The sequence below is a fragment of the Sus scrofa genome, chromosome 7, assembly GCF_000003025.6.
Source record: "Sus scrofa isolate TJ Tabasco breed Duroc chromosome 7, Sscrofa11.1, whole genome shotgun sequence".
NCBI classification, from domain to species: Eukaryota; Metazoa; Chordata; class Mammalia; order Artiodactyla; family Suidae; genus Sus; species Sus scrofa.
The window spans coordinates 92,632,810-92,657,888 of NC_010449.5; the positions used below are offsets into that span (position 1 = coordinate 92,632,810).

Genomic DNA, 25,079 nt, shown 5'->3' on the forward strand with positions numbered 1-25,079 from the left:
GGCCAGCGGGGACCCGCGTCCATTCTTGACCGTCAGTCCTTCTGCTGAAAGGGGGAAGAAATACAACCAGAATCCTCTACCACCTTCCAACCAAGAAAAGGAACTTCAGAAAGGCCCACTCCCACCCCTGTAGGCTCACACACCCTCTGGTCAAACAACTCTGGATTCAAAACCAACTCTACCCCATTCGGGCTGTGAGAGAGACCCTGGGGCATCGCTCTCCCTTTCTGGGCCTCACTAGCCCTGTCTATAAAATGGGGAGAAGACCTCACAGTCTGTTCATCACAGTGAACGGAGAGAAAACCACATGTGAAAGCATGAATGCTAAAAATCATGAACCATATAATGAGTACTTGGCTATGTTCCACCTTGAGTTGTTCCTAATTATTTCATTTATATAAGCCTGTCTCAATGAAAACATAAACTCCAAAACAGCCAAGGGAGGAGTATCTGTACTTCTGGTTAAGGGTTGATTTCTAAGGGCAATCCGCCTGGGTTCATTCATAACCTGGCTTATTGGCTGATCAATCTTGGGCAAATTACTTAACCTCTCTGAGCCTCCATCTCCCTATCTGTAATAAGGGAAATAATAGTATCTTTCTCCAAGGGTTTTCTGACAGATTGAAATAGCCCAAACCATGCAATCTTCAATCGGTGTGAACGATCGGTCTTTTTTTTGTTTGTTTTTTAGTCTTTTTAGGGCCACACCCATAGCAAATGGAGGTTCCCAGGCTAGGGATCTAATTAGGGCTGTAGCTGCCGCCGGCCTACGCCACAGCCACAGCAATGCTGGATCCCTAACCCACTGAGCAAGGCCAGGGATCAAACCTGCATCCTCATGGATACTAGTCGGATTTATTTCTGCTGAGCCACGATGGGAACTCCTCCAGAGACATTCTTAATAAAAACTGATTGGTTGGTTGCTGGCTATAAAAGAAACATTTCTCCTCTGCCTCCTTCCTCCTCTCATCTTCCTTCCCTTCCCTTCCCCAAAGGTGAACAGGGTTTGGGAGGTTACATTACCTCCCAGATCTTGGGCAAGCGAAATGCTTTAAACCAAAATGAAAGGTTTCCTTTAAGGACCAAGGGTACCGGCACCTTCATTCCCAACCCCTTCTCACTGTGAGCCTGTTATTCTACATTTCTCAGCTCAGGAGCTTCATCTATCAAGTGTGATCATCCCACACGCCCCACAAGGCTGCCGTGAATGTTAAACGAGGCTGCACAGAACACATCCACCACAGAGGCCGTGTGCAAGAGGGGATTCTCCAGGTCCCCCTCCCCTGACCCTGTGGGTGACACACCTGGAGAGGACCCCATAAATCTCTCACTGAAGAGCAGATCCCAGCCCAGAAGTAGCCGGCTGTAGCCAAGGACCGAGCAGGCGGTTTCCAGGGTAACAGCATCCTCTGCATCTACTCCCGATTTCCATCCCCAGTTGCCTTTTATTCTCCTCCCACCTCTGTAGTGGGCTAAGTCACCTGTTCCCACGATTGCTAGGCAACCTCTGAGAATGGGCAGCTGCCTCCTGGGGGAGGACTCTGGCCCTGCCCTCCCCTCCCCTGCCTCAGGTCCTGGGGAAAGCTGCCTCACTGGGGCCCACCCTATGAACCCTGGAGATGGCAGAAGGTTAGAAGCAATCCCAGCCAACAAGGCAGGGCTCGTGGGACTCGGCCTTAAAGTAACAGCAAGGTCAGCCCTCCTCCCCCAGCCCAGCCTTCTGTTTGCCTGTGCTCATCTATGATCTATTCTTAAGCAGTTTTCAAGAAAAGGCCCACATGATGCTTTTTATGAGAGCCGCCCCTTTCTTTTTAATTGAAGTATAGTTAATCTACAATGTCATGTTAGTTGCAGGTGTATAGCACAGTGATTTGGTTATATATACATTGTTATATATATATATATATTCATTTATATATATATATATATATATATATATGGATACATATATTCTTTTTCAGGTTCTTTTCCCTTGTTGGTTTTTCCAAATATTGAGTATAGTTCCCCACTATATAGTAGGTCCTTGTTAATTATCTATTTTATATATAGCAGGGTGTATGTGTTAATCCCAAACTTAATTGATCCCTCCCCCTCCCTTTCCCCTTTGGTAACCATAAATTTGTCTTTGATGTCTGTGGGTCTATCTCTGTTTTGTAAATAAATTCGGCTGCATCTTTTTAAAAAATTTAGATTCCATACACAAGGGGTATCATATGACATTTGTCTTTGTCTTTGGAAAGCCACCCTTCTTGCTTATTTTCCGTGCTTATTTTCCTCCTCTGTTCTCTCACTCACTCACCATGAACCTGGATCCCTGACCTCAGAGTAAACAGTGAGCAAGAAAGAGAAGGTGGAGCTCCTGCTGTGGTGCAACAGGATCGATGGCATCTCTGGAGCGCTGGGATGCAGGTTTGATCCCTGGCCCAGCACAGTGGGTTAAGGATCCAGCATTGCCACAGCTGTGGCAACACGTTGCATCTGTGGCTCCGATCTGACCCCCCCAGCCCAGTAACTCCATATGCCATGGGGCAGCCAAAAAAAAAAGAGAGAGAGAGAGAGAGAAAAGGTGGATGGACTGACAAGTGAGAGGAAAAAGACAGCATCGGAGAGGGAGCCCACCTCTGGGAGGTGGGATGACAGGCACCTGTCATTCTCTTCTTAAATTACTTAGCATTTTCTAAGGGTTTTTTAAAATCGAAATTTAATTCTTATACCATCAAAGTCACTAGCTTAAAGCCTACAGTTTGGGGGGTTTTCATACAGCCAGAAAGTTATGCAACCACGACCACTATCTAATTCCAGAATGTTTTCATCACTGGGTTTTGATTATGTTTGTCTTTGGTTAAATGTTCCTAGCATGCAAGCATTTGCTTTATAAACAGCAGAGCCAAGTGGTGAGGAGACAAACGCCAGAGCCACTCTGCCCAGCTTCGGGTCCCAGCTCCTCCTCTTGCTGGCTGTGGACCCTGGAAAAGTCATGTGGCTTCTCTGAGCCGATTCTGTCATCTGTAAAGGGGTAACAGTGGTACCCGGCTCACGGGATGAGATGTGTTAATGCATGGAGAGTCCTTAGCACAGGGCCTGATGCTTGGAAAGAGTGAGCTACAATGATTATTATCCGAAAAAGAATTTCTTTAACTTAAAAAAGAAAGAGAGAGAGAGAGAAAGACAGAAAGTCCAGTCCTGCTCCTGGCTCTGGTCTCAGGCTGCTGGGGACGACCACCGTTTTTGCTCATTTGTCTGGGAGAGGCTGGAGCTGAACAAAGGCCTTGCCGCCCCCTCCCATCCCCCCTACAAGCAATGGCACCATTTGGGGTGACTGTACAGGGCACAAGGAGGGAGAAGGTTGGGGTCGTGACAGTTGCCCTTGTGGCTTTGAGGCCAAAGTGTCACTAACGAGGACACAGGGCGCCCTGCACAGTGAGATCTTGCCAGATAATCCCCAGCCAGGACATGATGGGAGGGGAGGGAAGAACAAGATAAGCAAGCAAGCACCTGATCAGCCCTTGGCACACATTTACCCCCTACCACCTAGAAGGGAGGATTCTCAGACTCGGGACTTGACAACTAGCCTGAGAATCAGAGAGCAATCTTGGCCGTGTGTTACGACGAAGATGGGGAGTTTGCATTGTGGCTCAGCAATAACGAACCCAACTAGTACCCATGAGGATGCAGGTTGGATCCCTGGCCTCGCTCAGTGGGTTGAGGATCCGGCAGTGTTGTGAGCTGTGGTGTAGGTTGCAGATGCGGCTTGGATCCTGTATTGCTGGGGCTGTGGCATAGGCTGGAGGCTACAGCTCCGATTAGACCCCTAGCCTGGGAACCTCCATATGCCACAGGTGCGGCCCTAAAAATCAAAAGAAAAAAAGATGAAGATGGGCTCCCAGGTGGGCTCTGAGCCCAGCTTTGCCAGGTCTCCTGCCCCTGCCACTCCCAAGCTGCCTTGCCTCAGCCAGGTTTGGGCAATTACGACTTAGCAGGACCCTGTGCCTTGCCCGATGGAGACAGACCCCTGAGTCCCAGCAAGGTGACCCAGTCTGAGCAGGACCGGGGAACCAGGCTAAGGGGGTTCCCCTGCCTGCCGCCTCTTAGCCATGACCCTCTGGGGAGCCACAGGCTGGACTGTCCAAACCATCTGCAGCTGGTGGGCTCCAGGACCCCTGGTGGGTCAAGGCCAGCTCACAGGGCCCTTCCTGGAGAGATGTGCGTCCCTGATGACACTCGGGGGCAGGGGGGCGTGGACAGAAGCAGGGCCCGTGGGAAGGTGCCCTGATACCACAGCCCTGGGCTACACACCAGGGCCCAGGAGAACCTCAGGTGGGTCACACATGGGAACAGCTCAGGTGGTGTTAACAGGCTAGATGGTCCCACCAACACCTGCACGGAGGTGTGGGGGCTCCAGAGCCCAACCTGTGAGCTGTACAAACAGCCTGGCCTCTCGGAAAGGAGAGAGGTCAGCTCTGGGAGGAACAGAGAGAAATGGGACAGGACAATGAGGGAGCACAGGGGAAGAGAGGTCCCCAGCCTGCGGGAGGCTCCCTCCTGTCTTCTCCCTCCCCCTGTCTACCCTCCTTACACACACACACACACACACACACACACACACACACACACTGCCAGGGAAAGGGGAGGCTCCCCAGAAGCACCTTCAAATCGTGCCTTCCTTCGAGATGCAGTTCAACTTCCACCACCAGCTCATCACCTGCCCTGTCACCTCAGGTAGCAGTGGTGGCTCCGGCTGTGTGGTAACCGATGCCACGCCTCCGTCCGTGATTGGCAAGACCTAGTGTGGTTTTTCTGTACCTTCCCAGGCCCCTCTACACCTAAACAGTGACTCCCACAACCCCACTTGGGTGGAGCATCTGACACCTAACAGGGGTGTGATCCGCGCTCACGGACTGGCTCCACAGGGAGAAATCATCCGTGTTCTTACGCTGTTAAGAGACTAGAAGGTCAGGAGCAAAGACACACAGTAGCAGGTCTGTGCCTGGGTCAGGTCTCAGGCTGCCCTACCCTGGCTCTCATCCACAGGAGGCACCAGGTCTCATGTGACAGGTCCTCAAGCCAGGTTTATGGCTTGTGGCCACTGGCCAGGCGCCCAGCCCCAGGCCTTCCTCGAGAAGCTGCAGAGAGGAGGCCCAAATGCCAACCACAAACCCCAAACAACAGGAGGCCCATGCGGTGTGACCTCTTCACACTGAACCTTCCCCCAGGGAAGCGGGGGGCGGGGGGGGGAAGAAGCCTCCCCCCACCAGTCCCACCCCACGGAGCACCGCCTTGGCAGCCTCCTTCAAGAAGTCAGACTCCAGGAAATGAGTTTCCTCCTTTTCCTTTTGAAAAGCCAGGATCCTGTAGGAGCCTGCTAGTCTCACTCCTACCAGCAGCCCCCCCAGGTCTCATCATTCCTGAAAACTGGAAAGTCTGGTTCTCCCAGCTCCGGGCCCTCTCACACCTATCTGTCCAGGGCAGCCCAGGTGGCAGCCTCCATAGCCCTGAGGCGCCAGGTCCCCGTCCATCTCTCCTTCAGCCTCTGTTAATCCCTTGCACCAACCAGAGAGGCACCTGCACGTGGTGCACCCACATGGGACAGGTCTGGAGAGGAGGCAGCTGCAATCGGCCCTGGTGCAAAGCAGGGTTGGGGAAGCTGCTGGGGGTGTGGGTGGGGCCCAAAGAAGGACCTCAGCCAATTCTCAGAGGGGCCTGAAGACCCCTCTGGGTTGTCTCAGAGGAAATTCATGGTTACTTCACCAATATTTCAAAGTGCTGACTGAGTTTTTAAGCACTTCAACATTCATCTCTTGACACCCAGGAAGGAGAGCGAAAGTAGGCAAAGGAGTCTAGGTAAAGGGACTGAGCAACTGCAGAGGTCAGGTGACACCGAATGAGTCGGAGCTTTGAGGTCAAAGGTCAAGGGCAACCCAACTCCCACACACACCTAGCCAACCCTGCCTCCTTCTGAGATGGATTTATTGCACCTTATCTCAAAGCATCATGGATAAAGGCCATAACAACTCTAGTTCCTCAAAACAGTTAACAATGGAGTTCCCATGTGGCTCAGCAGGTTAAGGACCCAGCATTGTCACTGCAGCAGCTCAGGTAGCTGCTGTGGTGCAGCTTTGATCCCTGGCCCAGGAACTTCCACATGCCACAAGCATAGCTCCCCACCCCCCCAAAAAATAGTTAATATGCATTGGGCACTCATTATATGCTAGGTGCTATTCTAAATTCCCTACATGTATTACTTGGTTCAAACCTCTAGGCAGTTATTTCAGGTAGGAACAACTATTATGTTCATTTCCTCCTTGGCATCATCCAGCACAGAGCACGGAAATGACTCACGCAGGATCACACTGCCAGTCAGTGGAGGGGCCAAGACTTGAACCCAGTGTGCTCAGAGCATGTCTACCTGCAGAGGCTGGAGCTGGGATCCGGTGCCGGGATGGGGTGGCTTATCTGGAATGTAAAGCATTTCATTCCCATCTCCACACCCCTGGTCTGGCCCTGGGAGCCATGCATGATACTGTTGGGGACATGGCTCGGATGGTCAGTGTTGAAAAATGAGACACATGAACAGGGGGAGACAGCGACAAGGCTCTTTACTTGTGCAGAAGGGCGCGGGTACTCCAAAAAGCGCGCGCGCCGAACAAAGAACCCTCCCCTATTTATCCCTAACGCAGGTGATGTGCCTGTCCCCTTCCCATTGGTCAGGTCAGGGTGCACATTCTTCCCAGTTTGCTGATTTGAAACAAATTGTTACGGGGAAAAGAGGGAAAGAGGATGGGGGGGGTCACAGGAAGGCGAAACCGGAGCAGAATAGAGTAACCAAGATTTCCTTTAATAGAAAAGACATTATGTTACTTTCCACGATACCATTTATCCAATTATTCAGCATCATTTCTGGAGCATGTCCAACAGGCCTGACTGTGCTAGGCACTAGGGATTCAGCAGAGAACAGGGCAGACTGGATCCCTGCCTCCACGGACACTGGCACAGAGCAAACAAAGCAGCATGGAGTGAAGAACAGATGTGAGGAAAGATGCTCTCTCAGGCTTTAGGAGTTCTAACCTCTCCTGCCTTCAGGGGCGGCAGACATCCTGCTGCTCCCCAGGGAAACCCACCTCCAGGAGGGCCCCCCACCCCTGCCGTCCTCCACCTTGATCAGTGGTCTCGGTAGAGCCTACACGATGGTCATGTGATCCGGAGACAGGTGTAAACAGAGCAGCCTCTCCTCCTGTGACAACCCCCCTTGACAACCTGCCTCGATACGGGTACAGAATCAGGATCTGGGCCTATTGACAACCACCCTTTCACCTGCCAGGGTCACCTCTCTGTTTGAACATCCGTTAGCTCAACAAATATTAATTAAGGTCCTCCATGTAACAAAACAAAAACCAGGATTGGCACCTCTGGGAATACGCATGAACCCAGAGCCTCCAGGATTTAAAAGGAAAGCGAGAGGATAAAATTGAACAGGAGAAGCTGCCATTTTATGCATCCTCAACCGGTGCTGGGGGGTGAGGGCAGTATTAGCTCCTTTTTTTTTTTTTTCTCATTTTTTTGTCTCTTCAGGGCCACACCCATGGCATATGGAGGTTCCTAGGCTAGGGGTCGAATCGGAGCTGTAGCTGCCACCCACAGCCACAGCCACAGCCACGCCAGATCCGAGCCATGTCCACAACCCACCCCACAGCTCACAGCAATGCCAAATCCTTAACCCACTGAGCAAGGCCAGGGATCGAACCTGCGTTCCTGGTGGATGCTAGTCAGGTTCATTTTCACTGAGCCACATGGGAACTCCTAGCTCCCTTTGATAAAGAGAGAGGTTAAGTTACTTGCCCAAGGTCACAAGGCTAAAAGCGTGGAGCCAGGATGCTACCCAAAATCTATGCTCTCTCCAGCCTGCCCGAAGAGAGAGCCCACACACGTGAGGATGTGAGCAAGATCCACGTGAAGGAATAAACTGGGGACCATGGTCATCCCAAAAAGACAGGCGTTCAGACCTGGGGCCCCTGGAAAAGGCGGCTTTGGTGCTCGGTCTCTAAGATCGGAAAGACTGTGAAAGCCGTCAACTCCCCCAGTCGCTGATGAACTTTGCACTGAAGCAGTCTCTGAAGGGACAAGCCTCGGCCAACCCAAGGCAGGTTCTTGAGTCATGCCGGCTGCCTGCACAGACTTCTACCTGCATCTGCATCAGGCCTTCCCGTTTGCCCAAGAAGTACTTCCAACCTCGTCATTTCATCAGATGCCTATTAAGAGCCCCGAGGGGTGGGCAGGGCAGGCTCGCTGCCCGAGGAGGAAACAGAATGCAAGGGCCACAAGGACAGGGACCTTGCTGGTGCTGTTCAGGGCTCTACCCTCTGCACCTGGACCGGACTGGACCAGGCCGGCCCGAAGTCAGGGCTCCAACAGTATTTGTTGACGGATCCCATAAAAGCTTAGAGAAGTGAAACAACGTGCCCAAAGTCTCACATATAGTCCTGGTTGTACCAGGACTAAACACCCGCCCTGTGGCCTTTGTGTCCCACAGCACAGGGTCCTTGGCCCACCCCTGCCGCACCCCAACCACTCACTCTCCTGCCTCCATCTGGAATGGGTGGCCTCTGTCCACTCATTAACTCTGATCCCACTCAACCCTCACCTCCCACGGTCAGCCCAGAGGATTTTTTTTTTTTTTTTGTCTTTTTAGGGCCACACCCATGGCATATAGAAGTTCCCAGGCTGGGGTCCAATCGGAGCACAGCCACAGCCACAGCAATGCAGGATCCCAACCTACACGTCTGTGACCTACACTAGCAGGGAGATGTTAAAAGCACCAAGTTACTTTTAAGTCTGATCCTCCACCGGTAATACCACTTTATATCCTCACCACCGCTGGGACAACTAGGTGAAGTTTGCAGAAACGCGAAGCAACAGAGAATTAATGACAGGGGGAAAAAAAAACAAAACCTTGGATCCGTTCTCCCAATCAAGCCCACAGCTTCTCCATCAACCCCACCAAAGCAGGTGTTGGCTCCCCTCGGTCTGAGATCTTTGAAGGCTCCGGATGCCAAACCCAGCTTTCCAGCTTCCCTCACCAATGAGGAACAAGGGAGGGGAAGCTGCCTGCCTGGAACACGGCTACATCTCAGGACTCATCGGGAAGCTGGACTGGTTACTTCCCCTCTGCCCCTCATTTCCTCATCCTCATGTGTCTCTGGCTCACAGAGCCGTGAGGAGTAACAACTGAAACAATATAATGAAGAGTTCCCACTGTGGCTCGGTGGGTTAAGAATCCAACTGCAGCTGCTTGGGTTGCCGCAGAAGCTCAGGTTCAATCCCTGGGTTCAAGCACTGGGTTAAAGGATCCAGCATTGCCATAGCTGTGGCTCAGATTCAATCCCTAGCCTGAGAACTTCCATATGCTGCCAGTATGGCCATAAATATATATACATATATGGAGATTTTATATATATATATGGAGATTATACATATATTGCATATACATAGGGAGATTAGAACAGTACCCAGCATACGTCAGCCAGTGCCAGGCCTTGGGACTGCTGAGTTTGTCCCTAGACAGGTGACTCTGTTTCCACCTGGCTGCCCAAAGGCCTGGTATATACCCACCACCACCCTGGTCAGAGTTTTGCGTGTGTGTCTGTGTGTGTGTGTGTGTAGAGGGAGAGAGAGAGAGACTAAATAACATTTCTCCTTAACTGTTCTTAATATACTCATTCATTCGATAATACTGAATACTATGTGCAGCTCCAGTGCCCACTGCTTGGTCCTACAGTCCTTAAAAGGACCTAATTCCTAACTCTTGGGCAGGTCTGTCACTCCTGCCCCACCAGGCACACAGTAAGTGCTAGGCAAACAGGAATTTCTCCTCTTCTACTCCCCATGGAAGATGCCAAGACAGCCCACCACACTCTAATTCCAGCCCTCCTGTCCAACTTAAAATTTATTCTCAAGCAGGCTGCAACTTGAGAAGGAAAAAAAGAGCCCTGCCTTGCCCCCATGGAAATCTCCAAATTACTCATTTTATTCTCAACTCCACCAACACCCCAAGTGACCCAGGAGATAAACCAGGTGAGGGAGGGACTCCCCTCTCCCCCAGCTCTCCCTAAGGGGAGACAGGAAGAGGGGGAAGTGTTTTTAAGCAACTGCCACAAAGCAAAGAAGCCATCCGCTTCAAAGCCCCGGGAACCTTCAGATGCGGCTGCAAGAGGGCTGGGCTCAGCAGAAGCCAAGACCCTGGGGCTCAGGTCCCAGGCTTTAGGAAGCCCTTTGTGCTTGTGTTTTAAATTACCTCTGCTTGTCTGATGAAGTGAGTAAAAGGGCGCTGTTTCAGGACTTAGGATTCCTGAGTGAGCTAATACAGGATGCCTTTGGCTGAAAAAAAAACTTCAGTCGGCTCCCTAAACTCCCCCCCTTTTAAGTTTAAAAAGGGGAATGAATGTTACCATTTTTGGACATGAGCGTTCTCCCTCAAGCCCAGCCCTAACCGCACTATCCAGAGGGACGCGCCATCCTGTCCCCCCCCACCCCCATTCCCAGATCAGCAGAAGGGTGGAGGGGGGCGGGGTAAGGAGGGACCGGATGGGAGCGGGCAGCGGGGGAGGAGGGGGAGAGGGGGTGTTCAGGGTACGTGGCCGCCTGGGGCAAGAGCTCACCGCGCAGGCAGGAAGCAGAGGCAGGATTGGGGCGCCCTCCCCCAACAAGAGTGGTTTCTGACCTCTTCCTGCCACCGGCCACTGTGCCCGAGTCCCAGTGCCAGCTCCGAGCCCAGGCCCGTGGCGGAGCGCGCACCCGGCGCCTGGGACTCGCCTCGGTGGCTTAAGCATGGAGCCTTAATGACTAACCCCAAATATCCCCGGAGACAATGCCTTGCCCTGGAGCCCCTCAACTCGGATCAAGTTGCCCAAATTCTCCTTCTCCCAGGAATGAGCGGGGGTCGGAGCGGCAGAAGGCAGACGCAAGCCCATCTCCGCTCGCAGCTACCAACCACGGAGTTAAGCAATAAAACGGTTTGCCGTCCGGACCCCGCCCCCACAGGGCCTGCTGGGGAGCTCGCGTCGCCCCGGGTTCTCTCGGCCGCAACCCCACTCCAGCAGGTCCACCTCCAGGCAGCCCCGGAGGAGGCTGCCAATCCCTCCAGTGCCCGCTCTCTCCTCGGCCTGGGGGCTGGGGCTGGGAGAACCCGTGCAGCTTGTCCCCTCCGGGTACCAAGCCCAGAGCGGCCCAGGAACCACGCTGCCACCGCACGCCATATGGAAAGGCGGTCAGGGGCGGAGAAGGGAAGGGAAAATCGATCCGGAGCTAGCAGCCAGCCGGGGGCTTAGCCCCCAGCCTCCCGAGCACCGCCCCAGCGACCTGCCCACGCAGGGCTGGTGCGGCTGCAGCGGGGTGGCCTGGTTCACTCGCCCAAAGGCGACCTGCCCGCCGGCAACCCCACCTCCCCGCGCTCGGCCTCGGCGTTCGCGGGCTCTGGAGCCCGGGCGCTCCCCCTTCCGCCCCGCGCCTGTAACCCAATACCCTTCCTCACTGCAGCCGCTCATCCCCCGCCCCCGCTCGAGCGCGCCTGGAACTGGTTCGCAGCCGGGTGCGAGCCCGGCAGACAGAGGTGCCCGGGGCGGGGGGCGGGGAGCTGCGGGGGGCCAGGGTGGTTGCTGACCTTTCTCTGCTGCTTCTCCCAGGCTGGGTCCAGGAGCAGATCTCGATCCCAGTCCTCTTCGGGCTGCATGTAGTCGTTGGTTTGCTGGGAATCATAATGGTCCATGGTGGTGCGCGCGTGCTAGGGGCTGGATTTCTTCCTCCACCTTCTCTCCCGGCGGCGGCTGCTGCGGCTGCTGCCCCGCGTGGGGAGGTAGTTGGGCTGGGCTGGGCTGGGCTGGCGGGGCCGAGCTAGCTCCCCTGCGCCCAGTTCCGCCGCTGCGCTGCTCGCAAAGGCTGCTGCTGGGAGCGGCGCCGGCGGCTCGAGCTCGCGGACTGGCTGCCTCGCTCCGGCGCTCGGACCTAATCTCCACGCACACTGAGCGAGGCGGACACACTCTCGCTGCGGGAGCCAAGGCGGGCGGGGGCGAGGGGAAGGGGCAGAGCCCTCCCGAGGTTCTCCATTGGCCAGGCCGAGTTGCCCAAACTTCCCCCCATCGCCTCTCATTGGGAATTCCTGGCATCCGTCAGCAGGGCCCGGCGCATATAGGTGGACTGGGCGGCCCCCTCCCGGCGCGCACGCCCCCGCCCACTCCCCGGGTTCCCACTCCCCCGCGGCTCATGTGACACCAGCTTAAGCTGAACGGGACCGCTGCCGGGGGGGGACGCCTCCCGGAGCTCGGGGACCGAGCGGGAGCCCCAGGAACCGCAGGAGGATTGAACACGCTCCTCACCCGCGGGAAGGCCCGGAACTCCGGCGCGCTGGTGTCCTGCGCTCCCACGCGCGCTCCAAACCCCAGAAGGCCAGGGGCTGGAGAAGGGACGCGGGGAAACCCGAAAAGCATTTCATTTTCTCTTTCTCAGGGTCCAGAGAGGTCGGCACCCAGGGAAGGGGGGCGGGGAATGCCGGAATGGAAAGGAATTTCCTGGGAATTTCCTGATTCTGCCACCCGGCCCCGCCCCACCCGGTGGGATCCAGTAGACCCCTGCCCTCCCAGGGCCGGGTTTCTGGCCGGCCGACGGCCCTCGGAGGCCCCGCAGTTTTGCCGCCTCACGGCGGGGTCCTTTGCGGCCCGCCCTTAGGCTCAGGGACCGCTCTGCGCCGGGGCTTCCCCGGTGGCAGCTACGTCGCACAGGTTCCCGGGAATCCCCTAAGGGTCCCCGCTGGCTGGCACAGCCCGAGCTACCCTCATAGACACGCCTGGGCTGCATCTTCGCAACTCTGAGTGTTCTGCCTACTCCGGACATCCTCAACCCACATCCCTGACAGATGGGGAAACTGAGGTTCAAAGAGTTGAGCTTTACCAGGGATTTATGGAGTTCTCAGGACTCCACAGGCCAACCCTGTAACCTTATACCTGACAAACAAAGCCTTATTGTTATTGGAGGAGGAAGGAGGGCAGCATTGGTGAAACAGGTCTCATTGACTGGTGCCTGCCTGAGCTTCCTTCCTCAGGCCTAGTGAGAAGAAGATCTACACAGCCGGCTCCAGCAGTGACAGACACCAGGAAGAGGCAGGCCTCACACCCTGGTGGGCTCCTCTGAGAAGTCCGGGACTGTAGAACAGTAGCAAGAAGATCTCCAATAGCTTATGCACATGGTAGTACTTCATCTATGGCCCCGCAGGATGGCTGAGTCTACTGCAAAAATGAAAGTATGTCAGTCCAAAGGTGAGTAAAGGAGCTAGAAAGGGCCGTGAATTGAGATACTTGAAAGGCCACAGATTGGAAAGGTGGAGAAAGTGCCCGTGCCTCTCAGGAGAGCCACCAGTGCTGTTGTAAGCAGACATGGGTGCTGCTGTGGCTCCCCCACCATTAGTCAACCTTGCATGTTTATGCAAGTGTCACCGTTCAGCGCTGTGCCTGCCACAAGTCCCTGGCTGAGGAAGCACTGCACCCAAGCCACGGAGACAGCAGATTTATGGACGATTTTATACCCACTTCTAAACTGTGGCTCAAAGCCTGACATAGAGGGTAATGATGGTGCTGTATCCATTCATTCGCTAAATAAATATGTGCTGAGCACCATCCGTGTGTCAGGGGACGTGCTAGATGTTATGTATATAGAAAGGAAAAAGACACACTCCCTGCCCCCATGCAGCCCAGCAGAGACAGACACAAAAATAAAAATACACTGCAAAGAGATATGTAATCCCTCAGCCAGAGGACTGTAGGGCTACAGAGGATGCGCTTTCAACCCAGTATAAGAAAGGAAGCTGCAGGTAAAACTTTTTGGAGGAGGTGAAGTTCAAGTGAGCCTTAAAGAACAAGAGTCAGCCAGACAATGAAGAATGTGGGAGGTTATTCCAGGCAGAAGGAACAGTGTGAGCTAATACATGGGGGCAGGAAACTGCATGGTATAAAAGGAATGCTTAGCATTTCATCATGGCTAGGCTAGAAATTCAAGGCCAGGAGGGTTAAGAGATGGGGCTGGAGAGGCAGCAGCCAGACCTTGAAGGCCTCTCGAGCCCCGGGAAGTATGGATCTGAGGGGAACGAAGCTGGCTGGAGAGTGGGAAGGATGGACTGGGGGTTTGGGATTGGCATATGCACACTGGGATATATTGAATGATTGGCCAACGGGGACCTGCTGTATAGTACAGAGGACTCTACCCAACATTCTGTGATAATCTATGTGGGAAAAGAATCTGAAAGAAAATGGGTGGAGATATATATATATATGACTGAGTCACTTTCTTGCACGGCAGAAATTAACATAACCTTATAAGCTGAAGTTGTATATTTCAATAAAATTTAAAAATTTCTTTAGGGAGTTCCCATCACAGTGCAGTGGAAACAAATCTGACTAGTAACCATGAGGTTGTGAGTTCGATTCCTGGCCTCACTCAGTGGGTTAAGCATCCGGCGTGGCCGGAAGCTGTGGTGTAGTTCACAGACACAGTTCAGATCTGGCGTTGCTGTGGCTATGGTGTAAGCTGGCAGCGGTAGCTCTGATTCGACCCCTGCCTGGGAACCTCCATATGCCGTGGATGCAGCCCTAAAAAGCAAAAAAAAAAAAAAAAAAAAAAAAAAATTTAAATGATTATTTAAAAAAAAAAAAAAAAAGCTGGCTGGAAGCCGTGACAACCAGTTAGTTGCCAAACAGTAGCAATAATCCAGGTGAGGAAGTGTCTTAGTCCATTTGGGTTGCTATAGAGAATACTATAGACAGCATGGCTTAAATAAGAACATTTATTTCTCCCAGTTCTGAAGGCCAGAAAGTCCAAGATCAGATTTAGTGTCTGGCAAGAGCATACTTCTTGGTTCAAAACCAGACATCTCACTATGCACTCACATGGTAGAAGGGGCAGGGAGCCCCTTGGGGGTCTCTTTATGAATTTATTTTGTTGTGTTTTTGGCCAAGCCTGTGGCCTGAGGAAGTTCCCCGGGCCAGGGATCAAACCCACACCACAGCAATGACAACACCAAATCCTTATCAGCTAGGCCACCAGATAACTCCTTTTTCTGTTCTGTTTTGTTTATTTGGATTTTGGTGGGGGGGTGGGATCTCTTTATAAGGGCACCAGTACCATTTGTGAGAGTAGAACCTCATGACTGAATTATCTGCTCAAGGCGCTAGGAGTGAGGATTTCAAGATATGAATTGGGAGGGGGTGTGCATAAGCGTTGAGTCTCTAGCAAAAGGAGAAGAATGGATAGACAAGAAACACTTAGGAGATAAAACAGTGAGCCCTAGGAGTTTGGATGGGAGGAGGAGAGAGAGGAGTCTTTGCTTCTCTCAACCAATGTTCGACATGGGCCATACCATGCACTTTACTGATATTATTTAAGCTCCATTTATGAGGTAAGAATGTCTCCATCTTGCAGAGAAAACTAACTAATGCTCAGAGAGGTATCTAACTAGTCCAGAGTTACACAGGTATATGTGATTCCTAAACCTATGTCTTTAACCCAGTGGTTTTCAACCCTGGGAGAGTTTCACTTACACACACACACACACACACACACATGATATTTGGCAATGTCTGGAGACATTTTTGGCTGTCACAACTAGTGGGTTACTATTAGCATCCAGTGGGTAGAGGCCAAGGATACTGCTAAACATCCTATGATGGACAGGCAGTCTCTACAACAAAGAATGATACAGCCCAAAAGATCAATCATACCTAGGTTAACAACTACTGTTTTAACCATAGGTTTCTAGTTTAGAGGATCTGGTGAATGTTGGAAGAATAATCAATGGAGATAAAGAATTTCAGGAGTTCTCGTCATGGCTCAGTGGTTAATGAACCCAACTAGTATTCATGAGGACTCGGGTTCAATCCATGGCCTCGCCCAGTGGGTTAAGGATCCAGCGTGGCCATGAGCTGTGGTGTAGGTCGCAGACGAGGCTCAGATCTGGAGTTGCTGTTGCTGTGGTGCCAGCCGGCAGCTACAGCTCCAATTAGACCCCTAGCCTCGGAATCTCCATATGCTGTAGGTGCGGCCCTAAAAAGACAAAAAACAAACAAAAAAAGAGTTTCAGGTTTGGGGACAGAATCGTGGATTGATTTTGAACTCCCTGAACTGGAATTGCTCTGAGAATGTCCAGAGTCAGCTGCCTGGCAAGCAGGTGACAGGATAACCCTGACCTGAGGGGAAACAGCATCTGAGAGTCATCTGACTTTGGAGAGATGGACACTCCAGGAAGGATGCCTCAGTGGAGCTGAGCAGGGCACCCTGCAGAACCCGGAGGCACAGCACTTGGAAAGAGAGTGTGAAAAACAGAACCCCGGGGGAGACAAGAAGAAATGAATGGCCAGGGCAGCATGGGGTCATGAAAACCCAGAGTGAAGCTTCAAAGTGAGGGGAATTGGCAACACCAGATAGGGTGGAAAAGCCTGGAAAGTAAGGCCTGAAACATCGTCTTTGGGACCTACTGTATGCACACTTTGGTGTCTGGATTTTCCACTCCATTTCATGTCTATGAGATTCCTATGCTGTAGTTGGTGTCAGTAGTTGATGTTGTTTTGGTTACTGACTTTCTTCCCACGTGTAGTATTCCACTGTATAAATACATACTGAGTAATGTATCTACCCTCCTGTTCATGCATTTGCATCGTTTCCAGTTTGCAACCACTGCAAATAAAGATGCTGTGGGAGTTCCCATCGTGGGTCAGCAGTAATGAATCCAACTAGTATCCATGAGGATGCAGGTTCGATCCCTGGCCTCACTCTGTGGGTTAAGGATCCAGCATTAGGAGTTCCCTTTGTGGTGCAACGGAAACGAATCCAACTAGGAACCATGAGGCTGTGGGTTTGATTCCTGGCCTCGCCCAATGGGTTAAGGATCAGGAGTTGCCGTGAGCTATGATGTAGGTCAAAGATGCTGTTCAGATCTGGCATTGCTGTGGCTCTGGTGTAGGCCAACGGCTATAGCTCCAACCCCTAGCCTGGGAACCTCCATATGCCACGAGTGTGGCCTTAAAAAGCAAAAAAAAAAAAGGATCCAGCATTGCCACGAGCTGTGGTGTGGGTCGTAAATGCTCGTAGGTCATAGCAACATGCTCGTAACCAAAGTTGCCTTGGCTGTGGTGTAGGCCAGGGGGCAGCTCCAATTAGACCCCTAGCCTGGGAACGTCCATATGCCACAGGTGTGGCCCTAAAAAGCAGAAAAGAAAAGAAAAGCTGCTATGAACAGTCTTATGCTTTTATGTGTTTTTGCTGAACATATGCATTAATTTCTCTTGGGTATATATATACCTAGGAATGGAATTGTTGCATCGTAGAGTAGGGATATGTTTCATTTTAGTGGACATTGCTGAACAGTTGCTCACGCTGGCAGAGTATGAGAATTTGCTCCACATTTTCCCACCACTCGGTATGATCAAAATAAAGTTTTTTAAATTTTAGCACTGAAGATGGGTGAGTAGTGGTCTCTTCTTATGTGTTTAATCTGTTCATATGCTTATCGACCATTTGAATCAATAACTCTCATTCCTGCTGCCATTGATCATAGAGATTAATTCTCTGTTTTTTACCTTCTTGAGATAAGGGACAATGACATGCGTTTTTTTTGTTTTTTTTGTTTTTTTTACCCAAATTTCATTCATTCAACAATTTTTTTTTTTTTTTTTTGGTCTTTCTAGGGCCACACCTGTAGCATATGGAGGTTCCCCAGATTGGGGTCAAATCGGAGATGTAGCCACCTGCCTACACCACAGCCACAGTAATGCAGGATCCAAGCCGCATCTGTGACCTACACCACCACTCACGGCAATGCTGGATCCTTAACCTGCTGAGCAAGCCCAGGGATTGAACCCGCATCCTCATGGATGCTAGTCAGGTTCGTTAACCGCTGAGCCACGATGGGAACTCTGTTCAACAAATATTTTTCAAGCAATTTCTCTATGTTCAGCACTGGGCTGGAGAGTAAAGATAAAAGAACAGAGACTGTTCCTGTCTCTTAGATGAGGTAGTAGATGCTCAATAAATATCCCATGAACTCTTGTTTGGGGAGGCTCTTTGGCTCATGGGGAGCTGTTTTGTTTTGGTTTGCATTGGAGCAGGTCCATTACAACTTTTCAGTTAAAAGTTTAGGAGTTCCCACTGTGGCTCAGTGGGTTAAGAACCTGACATAGTGTCCATGAGGATGCAGGTTTGATCCCTGGCCTCACTCATTGGGTAAAGGATCTGGCGTTGCTGTGGCTGTGGTGTAGGCTGGCAGCTGTAGTTCCAATTTGACCCCTAGCCCCCCAGGAACTTCCATAGGCCACAGGTGCAGCCCTTAAAAAAAAAAAAAAAAAAAAAAAAAAAGAGTTGTAGGAAAACAGCTCCTTTGAAAAAGATTATAATCCCCAGGGGCCGGGGAGGCAGGGAGTCACACGGGCAGCCCAGGTGGAGTGAGGAGTGAGGTAAGATCGTGAAGGAAAATGGGAGGGTTCATCTGGGAAACAGCCCTGACGCCTCTCTCCCAGAGGGAAGGGTCAGCCTCGTTTGCCCCTTTACCATACATCCTTTGGGTTTCTCCGGGTGGGATGACGAAGGAACTGAGATTGTGGGCCAAGGTCTTGCCATTCTACGGGCCAGTGGGTGTGAATCAAGACTGAAGAAGCACCCTGGTCCCTTCCACCAGCCGGGCCTTTCTCTGGAGCTCAACAGGCGGAACTTCCCACTGGGCAGCCGCAGGCCCTGAGACGCCAGCTCAGTCATGACCCGCTCTCCGGGCAGCTGTTTCTGCCCCAGTCCCACCAGTGATGAGTCACTCAGAAAGCCAGAAGGGCTTTGCTGCTGAAAGAATCGAGCTCTGGAGCCGAGGCCCCAACTCCCCTTAGAAAGAGGGAGGCCTTAAGAGGTCTGTGAGTTCTTTGTGCCAGGCCGAAAGCTAGGAGACACGAGGAAGAGCTCCGCTCCTCCCAAACCTCCCGGGCTAGCTGGGACCAAGCCACAGGCCTCCTTTTCTAGAAGTCATTCACTCAGCAACTCTGGTTGTTGGGAACTCAACAACCAGAGTTCCCATTGTGGCTCAGTGGGTTAAGAACCTGATTAGTGGAGTTCCCATCATGGCTCAGCAGAAATGAACCTGACTAGTATCCATGAGGATGCAGGTTGGATCCCTGGCCTCACTCAGTGGGTTAAGGATCCCAAGTTGCTGTGGCTGTGGTGTAGGTCCCAGATTCGGTTCAGATTCTGAGTTGCTGTGGCTGTGGTGTAGGCTGGTGGCTACAGCTCTGATTCAACCCCTATCCTGGAACCTCTATATGCTGCAGGTGCGGCCCTAAAAAGACAAAAAAAAAAAAAAAAAAAACCCGACTCTTATCCATGAGGATGCGAGTTCCATCTCTGGCCCCCTTAGTGGGTTAAGGATCCAGCATTGCGGAGTTCCCGTCGTGGCGCAGTGGTTAACAAATCCGACTAGGAACCATGAGGTTGCGGGTTCGATCCCTGCCCTTGCTCAGTGGGTTAACGATCCGGCGTTGCCGTTAGCTGTGGTGTAGGTTGCAGACGCGGCTCGGATCCCGCGTTGCTGTGGCTCTGGCATAGGCTGGCAGCTACAGCTCCGATTTGACCCCTAGCCTGGGAAACTCCATATGCCGCAGGAGCGGCCCAAGAAATAGCAAAAAGACAAAAAAAAAAAAAAAAAAAAGGATCCAGCATTGCTGGGAACTGAGGTGTAGGTCGCAGACTGGGCTTGGATCCAGAGTTGCTGTGTCTGTGGTGTAAGCAGGCAGCTACAGCTCCAATTCGACCCCTAGCTTGGGAACTATGCCTTGGGTGTGGTCCAAAGAAAGACTAAAAAAAAAAAAAAAAAAAAAAGACAGTCACCAATGGCACAGCCTGAGGGTAAAAATTAACTGGACTGCCGTGTGCAGGGATGTGGAGAAGGCAGAGTGCCGGCCTGGAGCCTGGCCCGCCGCAGCCACCGCAGCACTCCCGAGGTCCTTCTCTCCCTGCCTTGAGTAACTGACCTCACAGGGCTCCATGGGGAAACACAGGCAAGCAGCCCCTGGAAGATTCTGGAAACTAAAAGCACCATGGCCCTCCCAGCCCAGAGGCCTGGGGGTTTCCTTTGCTGTGTCCTGAACCTTCGGCCTTACAGCCTAAAGGCCCTTCACGGCTCTTCCTGAGAGCTAAGGACATGGTAGTGTTTGCAGACGCCTAGAAGGACAGGGAAAATCACTATAGTTTCTTGAGTTTTCTAGCTCAGAAGACCAGAGGCCTTGGCTTTTTCCTTCCAATGGCAAACTGCTTTCCCCTTTCCCTCTCCATTTGTACCTAAAATAGCAATTTTTTTGCTTTCTTATAGTCCTCTATCCATACTTTATCTCCTACTGTCCCTATGCCATCTGACCCCTATGCTCACCCTGACACAGCCTAACACACACACAGCCTGGGGCACAAGAGGTGCTCTGGTTCAGTCTTGGCTGAATGAAAAAGAGCCTAAGTCAAATTCCATCTCTGCACCTCCCTTTGCCCCATCAACCTGCGGGAGGCCCTGGGAAGCCAGGCCTTTGCCATAATCCATGTTAGCATTTCATAAGTCCTCTGACCTCCCAAGAAACCAGGCCTGGAGAAACTGACTAGGCCATCACCCTCCTGAGCTTCAGCCGGCAGCTCTCAGCCCCCAGGCCTATGTCCTCAGCCTCCGGCCCCAGTCCTGCCCCTCCCATCACAGGTCAGGGAGGAGGGAGAATAAGCAGCCACATCCCTCTCAGAGAATCTTTGCTCAAAGATGGGCCTGGAACAGGCAGAAAAGTGTCTTAGGTTCTCATACTCTTCCCAGTTCTCAGGTCTTAGGTCTCAGGTGATAGACTGTCTGGCCTGTCTGTTGCCCTCTTTTTCATCTTTTTTTTTTTTTTCTTTCTTTTTTTTTTATAGCCACATGAAGATTCCCAAGCCAGGGGTCAAATCGGAGCTGTAGCTGCAACCTACAGTGCAGCTTCTGGCAATGCTGGATCCTTAACCCCCTGAGAGGCCTGGGATTGAACCCACATCCTCTTGGAGAAAACATTGGGTTCTTAACCTGCTAGCCACAATGGGAACTCCCTTTTTCTTTTCTTTTCTTCTTTTTTTTTTTTTTCTTTTCTTTTGTTGTTGTTGTTGTTGCATATGTATTTCCACCAAAGTCCAGGGGTCAAATCCAAGCAGAAGCCTCAGACATCTCCCCCTCAGAGAGCCTCCCTGAGGCCAGCTCTGTGAGCAGGAGCTAGTCATGCTGAAAGCTGCCCAACCTGGGCCCTCCGAAGAGGGCAGGAAGCTCTCTTCCAACCATCTCAGTACCAGCAATACCAGAGCAAAACATCCAATCACAGCCGGGACATTCCTGGTGAGCAGGACCCACCGCTGCTGCCACCACCACCACCGCCACCACCACCACCACCGACTTCCCTGCCATTGGGAGCTGGCAGGCAGACTCCAGGCTAGGTCAGTGAGTTCCTCGAGAGTCTGATCAACCCCAACTTCCCCCCTCTTGGTGACTGGGTCCCACTGGTCTTCCATAGATGCTCAACCCTGGAGGCCTACTCAGGTCACTTCATGGAAATAATAGGATCATTTCGGGGGAGCAGGTGTCCTTAACTGGGCAGCAGGATAATATTCGAGGAAGAACTCTGGGTGGGAGTCAGAAGACCTGAGGGCCCCAGTTTGCAAACTGAGAGGGCTGGACTCTCAGCCCTGTTCTGACAACATCTTTTGCAGGCTCCTCCTTCACAGCTCCAGTGACAGGAGGGTTTGGGTATTGGAAACAGTGTTTCTCCATCTGGAATACTAAGTAAATTCCTTCATAAAGGATACAGATTCTCACAAAGTTACTTAATTTTTGTTTTAATGTTCTTTAAATGTGCACAAACATAAAACTGGGCACAAACTTTTTTTTTTTTTTTTTTTTGGCCGCACTCCCAGCCAAGGAATTGAACGGTGCCTCAGCCACCCCCAAGCACCACAGAGACAACACTGGATCCTTAACCCGCTGAGCCACAGCAAGAACTCCTGGGCACAAACTTCTTAAGGTTTACAATCAAGAAAAAACCAAAACAAGCTTACAAATTCTATTTAACAAAAACTATAAAACCAGTAAGATTCAAATTAGCCATATTAATTTAAATGTGACTGTTGCTATTTGCTGAAATTAAACTACTACTCCCAGCATGACGTAAGTTCTGACTGTGATAGAGCAGGTGCTTCTTTCGAGTTCAGGATGCCTGTATTACCATGTGCCAGGCGATGACTCAATTCTCCTGCTACTTTTCTCTATTTGAACCACCGCATCAGGGCATCATTTAACTTTCATTTGGTGAGAACACACTGTAATGCATTAAGTTCTCCTCTGCTGTTTTCTCATTAGCACTCCACAATTAAAGGGTTTGGGTTTTTTTTGTTTTGTTTTTTTTAACTTTTAAGAACAACCAGATGGAAGAGGTGCATAGGGCAAGGTATGCGGGAATGAAGAGTTTTTATGTCCTTTCTGGTCACGCCATCCTCCCCAGATCTCCCCCTGATCACCAACCCAGAAATTCTCCAAAACACCCCCTCACCCTATCCTTATTGGGTTTTTATGGAGGCTTTATTACATAGGCATGATTGATTAAATCATTGACCCCCCGGCAATTCATTCAACCTCCAGCTGCTCTCACTTCCCTGGAGGTCATGGAGGTGGGGCGGAAAGTTCCAACCCTCCAACAACAAGCTTGGTTTCCCTGGCAACCAACCCCCATCCTTAGGTGCTTTCCAAAAGTCATCTCATGAACATAAACTCTGGTGTGGTCGAAAGGGGTTTGTTATGAATATCAAGACATCTTTATTGCTTTTACAACTGAGAAAATTTTGAGGGGTTTAGGAGCTCTGTGCCAGACACAGGAAAAAGAGCAAACGTATTTGTTATTATAAATCACAATATCACAGGGAAGAAGTAGAGGCTTCACTGAGTAGAGCACATTTAAAATCAAAATGACCTACTCGAGGACTAGCTCATTGTAGAATCATGCCCATGAGACACAGGCAAAATAGTGCAGGGCAAATGTGGGTATCATAGACATTTATTGTTTCACTGCCCAGAAGCCATTTCCTCTCCTGGCAACTAGACATTGATTTTCCTCTAGGGAAGTGCCTCCCCTCCCCCAGATCCCAGGCTGCAGGTAGAGTGGAACCCACCCCTCACCATTAGGGCTGGGCAACGATGGGCCTGGCCAATCAGAGCACAACAGTTTTTTAGGACTTGGCATGGGACCCAACCAGAATGAAAAACACACAATGAGACAATTGTCTGCACTCCTGGGAGAGGCACACAGTCTTTTCCCCTGGAGATGCCAGCAGTAAGGATGATAGGAGCCTGAAGCTTTCAGGAGCTAGCACATGGAACCGGAGTAAAAAAGCCAGTACAGAGGAAGACAGTTCTAAGAGGTGAAGAATAACAGTCCTGATGACATGTTTTGATTCCCTGCATGAAGGTGTACCACTTCGGGAATTCTGTTATGTGCACTAATTAATTTCTTTTCTTTTCTTTTTTTTTTTTTTTTGGTCTTAAGCTGGTATATTAGATGGATAATAAAGTACCACAGAACTTAGTGGCTGAAAAGAACAAGCATTAATTATCTCATGGTTTCTGTAGGTCAGGGGTTGGGAGTGGTATAAGCCAAATGGCTCCGGCTCAAGGTCTCTCACTGGATTTCAGTCGGGATGTTAGCAAGGACTCTGAAGGTCTGACTGGTCTTTCATGATGGTTCACCCATGTGGCTGTAGGCGGGAGGCCTCAGTTCCTTGTTATTGGGTTCTCCACAGCGGATCGAGTGTCCTCACAACATGGCAGCTGACGTCCTCTAAAGGAGCCCAAAGAGCAAGTGAGGCATGCCCTTTATGACCTCATCTCCGAAGTGCACCTTGTCAATTCCACTTACTCTCCCTATTAGAAGTGAGTTACTGGAGTTCCCGTTGTGGCTCAGTGGTTAACGAATTCGACTAGGAACCATGAGGTTGCGGGTTCGATCCCTGGCCTTGCTCAGGGGGTTAAGGATCCGGCATTGCCGTGAGCTGTAGTGTAGGTTGCAGACTCGGCTCAGATCCCGAGTTGCTGTGGCTCTGGCGTAGACCAGTGGCTACAGCTCCAATTAGACCCCTACTACTAGACTGGGAACCTCCATATGCCATGGGAAGTGGCCCTAGAAAAGGCAAAAAGACCAAAAAAAAAAAAAAAAAGGAAGTGAGTTACTAAGTCCAACCTACACTTGAGGGGAGGGGAATTGATCTCTACCTTTTGAAGGTAGGAGGACCAAAGAATTTGTGGACATATTTTAAAACACCACACCCAATTCCAGCTTGGTTTTCTGTCACTTGCAACCAATAGACTTCTGATAGATATTCAGGAATTTAGTGCTAGTGTATCAGTGCTGTGTAACATGGCTTGTGGCAAAACAAACAAAGGAAAAACAGCAGCCAAGAAAGTAGCAACAAAGTGTTATCTTATAAATTCCAATTTGGTCTGGTCCTACCTAAACTCAGAAACCTCCAATGGCCTTCATTGTCCAAAAGTTCAAATTTCCATTTTTTTTTTTTTTAGGGCCACACCCACGGCATACAGAAGTTCCCAGGTTAGGGGTCAAATTGGAACTGTAGCTGCTAGCTACAGCCACAGCCACAACAGTGCCAGATCCTAGCCATATCTGCAACCTGCACCACAGCTCACAGCAATGCCAGATCCTCAACCTGCTGAGCAAGGCCAGGGATTGAACCCAAATCCTCATGGATTCGAGCCAGATTCGTTCCTGCTAAGCCACGAAGGGAACTCCCAAAATTCTTTACATCAGGCACAAAGCCCCCCACAGCCTGGTCCCCCTGCCCTCTCTCCCACTCTCCCACAAACTTTCTGCCTCAGAATCTCCAAAGTGCTTGCTCTTCTCTAAATCAGCCAATGGCCATGTGTCTACGCCTTTGTCCAAGCTGTTCTAACTTCTCCCTGTAGAGTTCCGCTCGTCTCTCAAACGCAACTCAAAACGTCACCTCTGCTGTGAAGATTTCTC

At 51.2% G+C, this 25,079-nt stretch overlaps 1 protein-coding gene across 1 annotated transcript in view; it reads right to left on the bottom strand.

Moving 5' to 3' along the window:
* Positions 1–12,033, bottom strand: part of ACTN1 (actinin, alpha 1) — a gene marked incomplete in the record, with an annotated part of 94,711 nt that extends 82,678 nt beyond the window's left edge. The window contains 1 exon segment of the mRNA NM_001243061.1: positions 11,654–12,033. Within this exon segment, the coding sequence (NP_001229990.1) occupies positions 11,654–11,758 (105 nt within the window).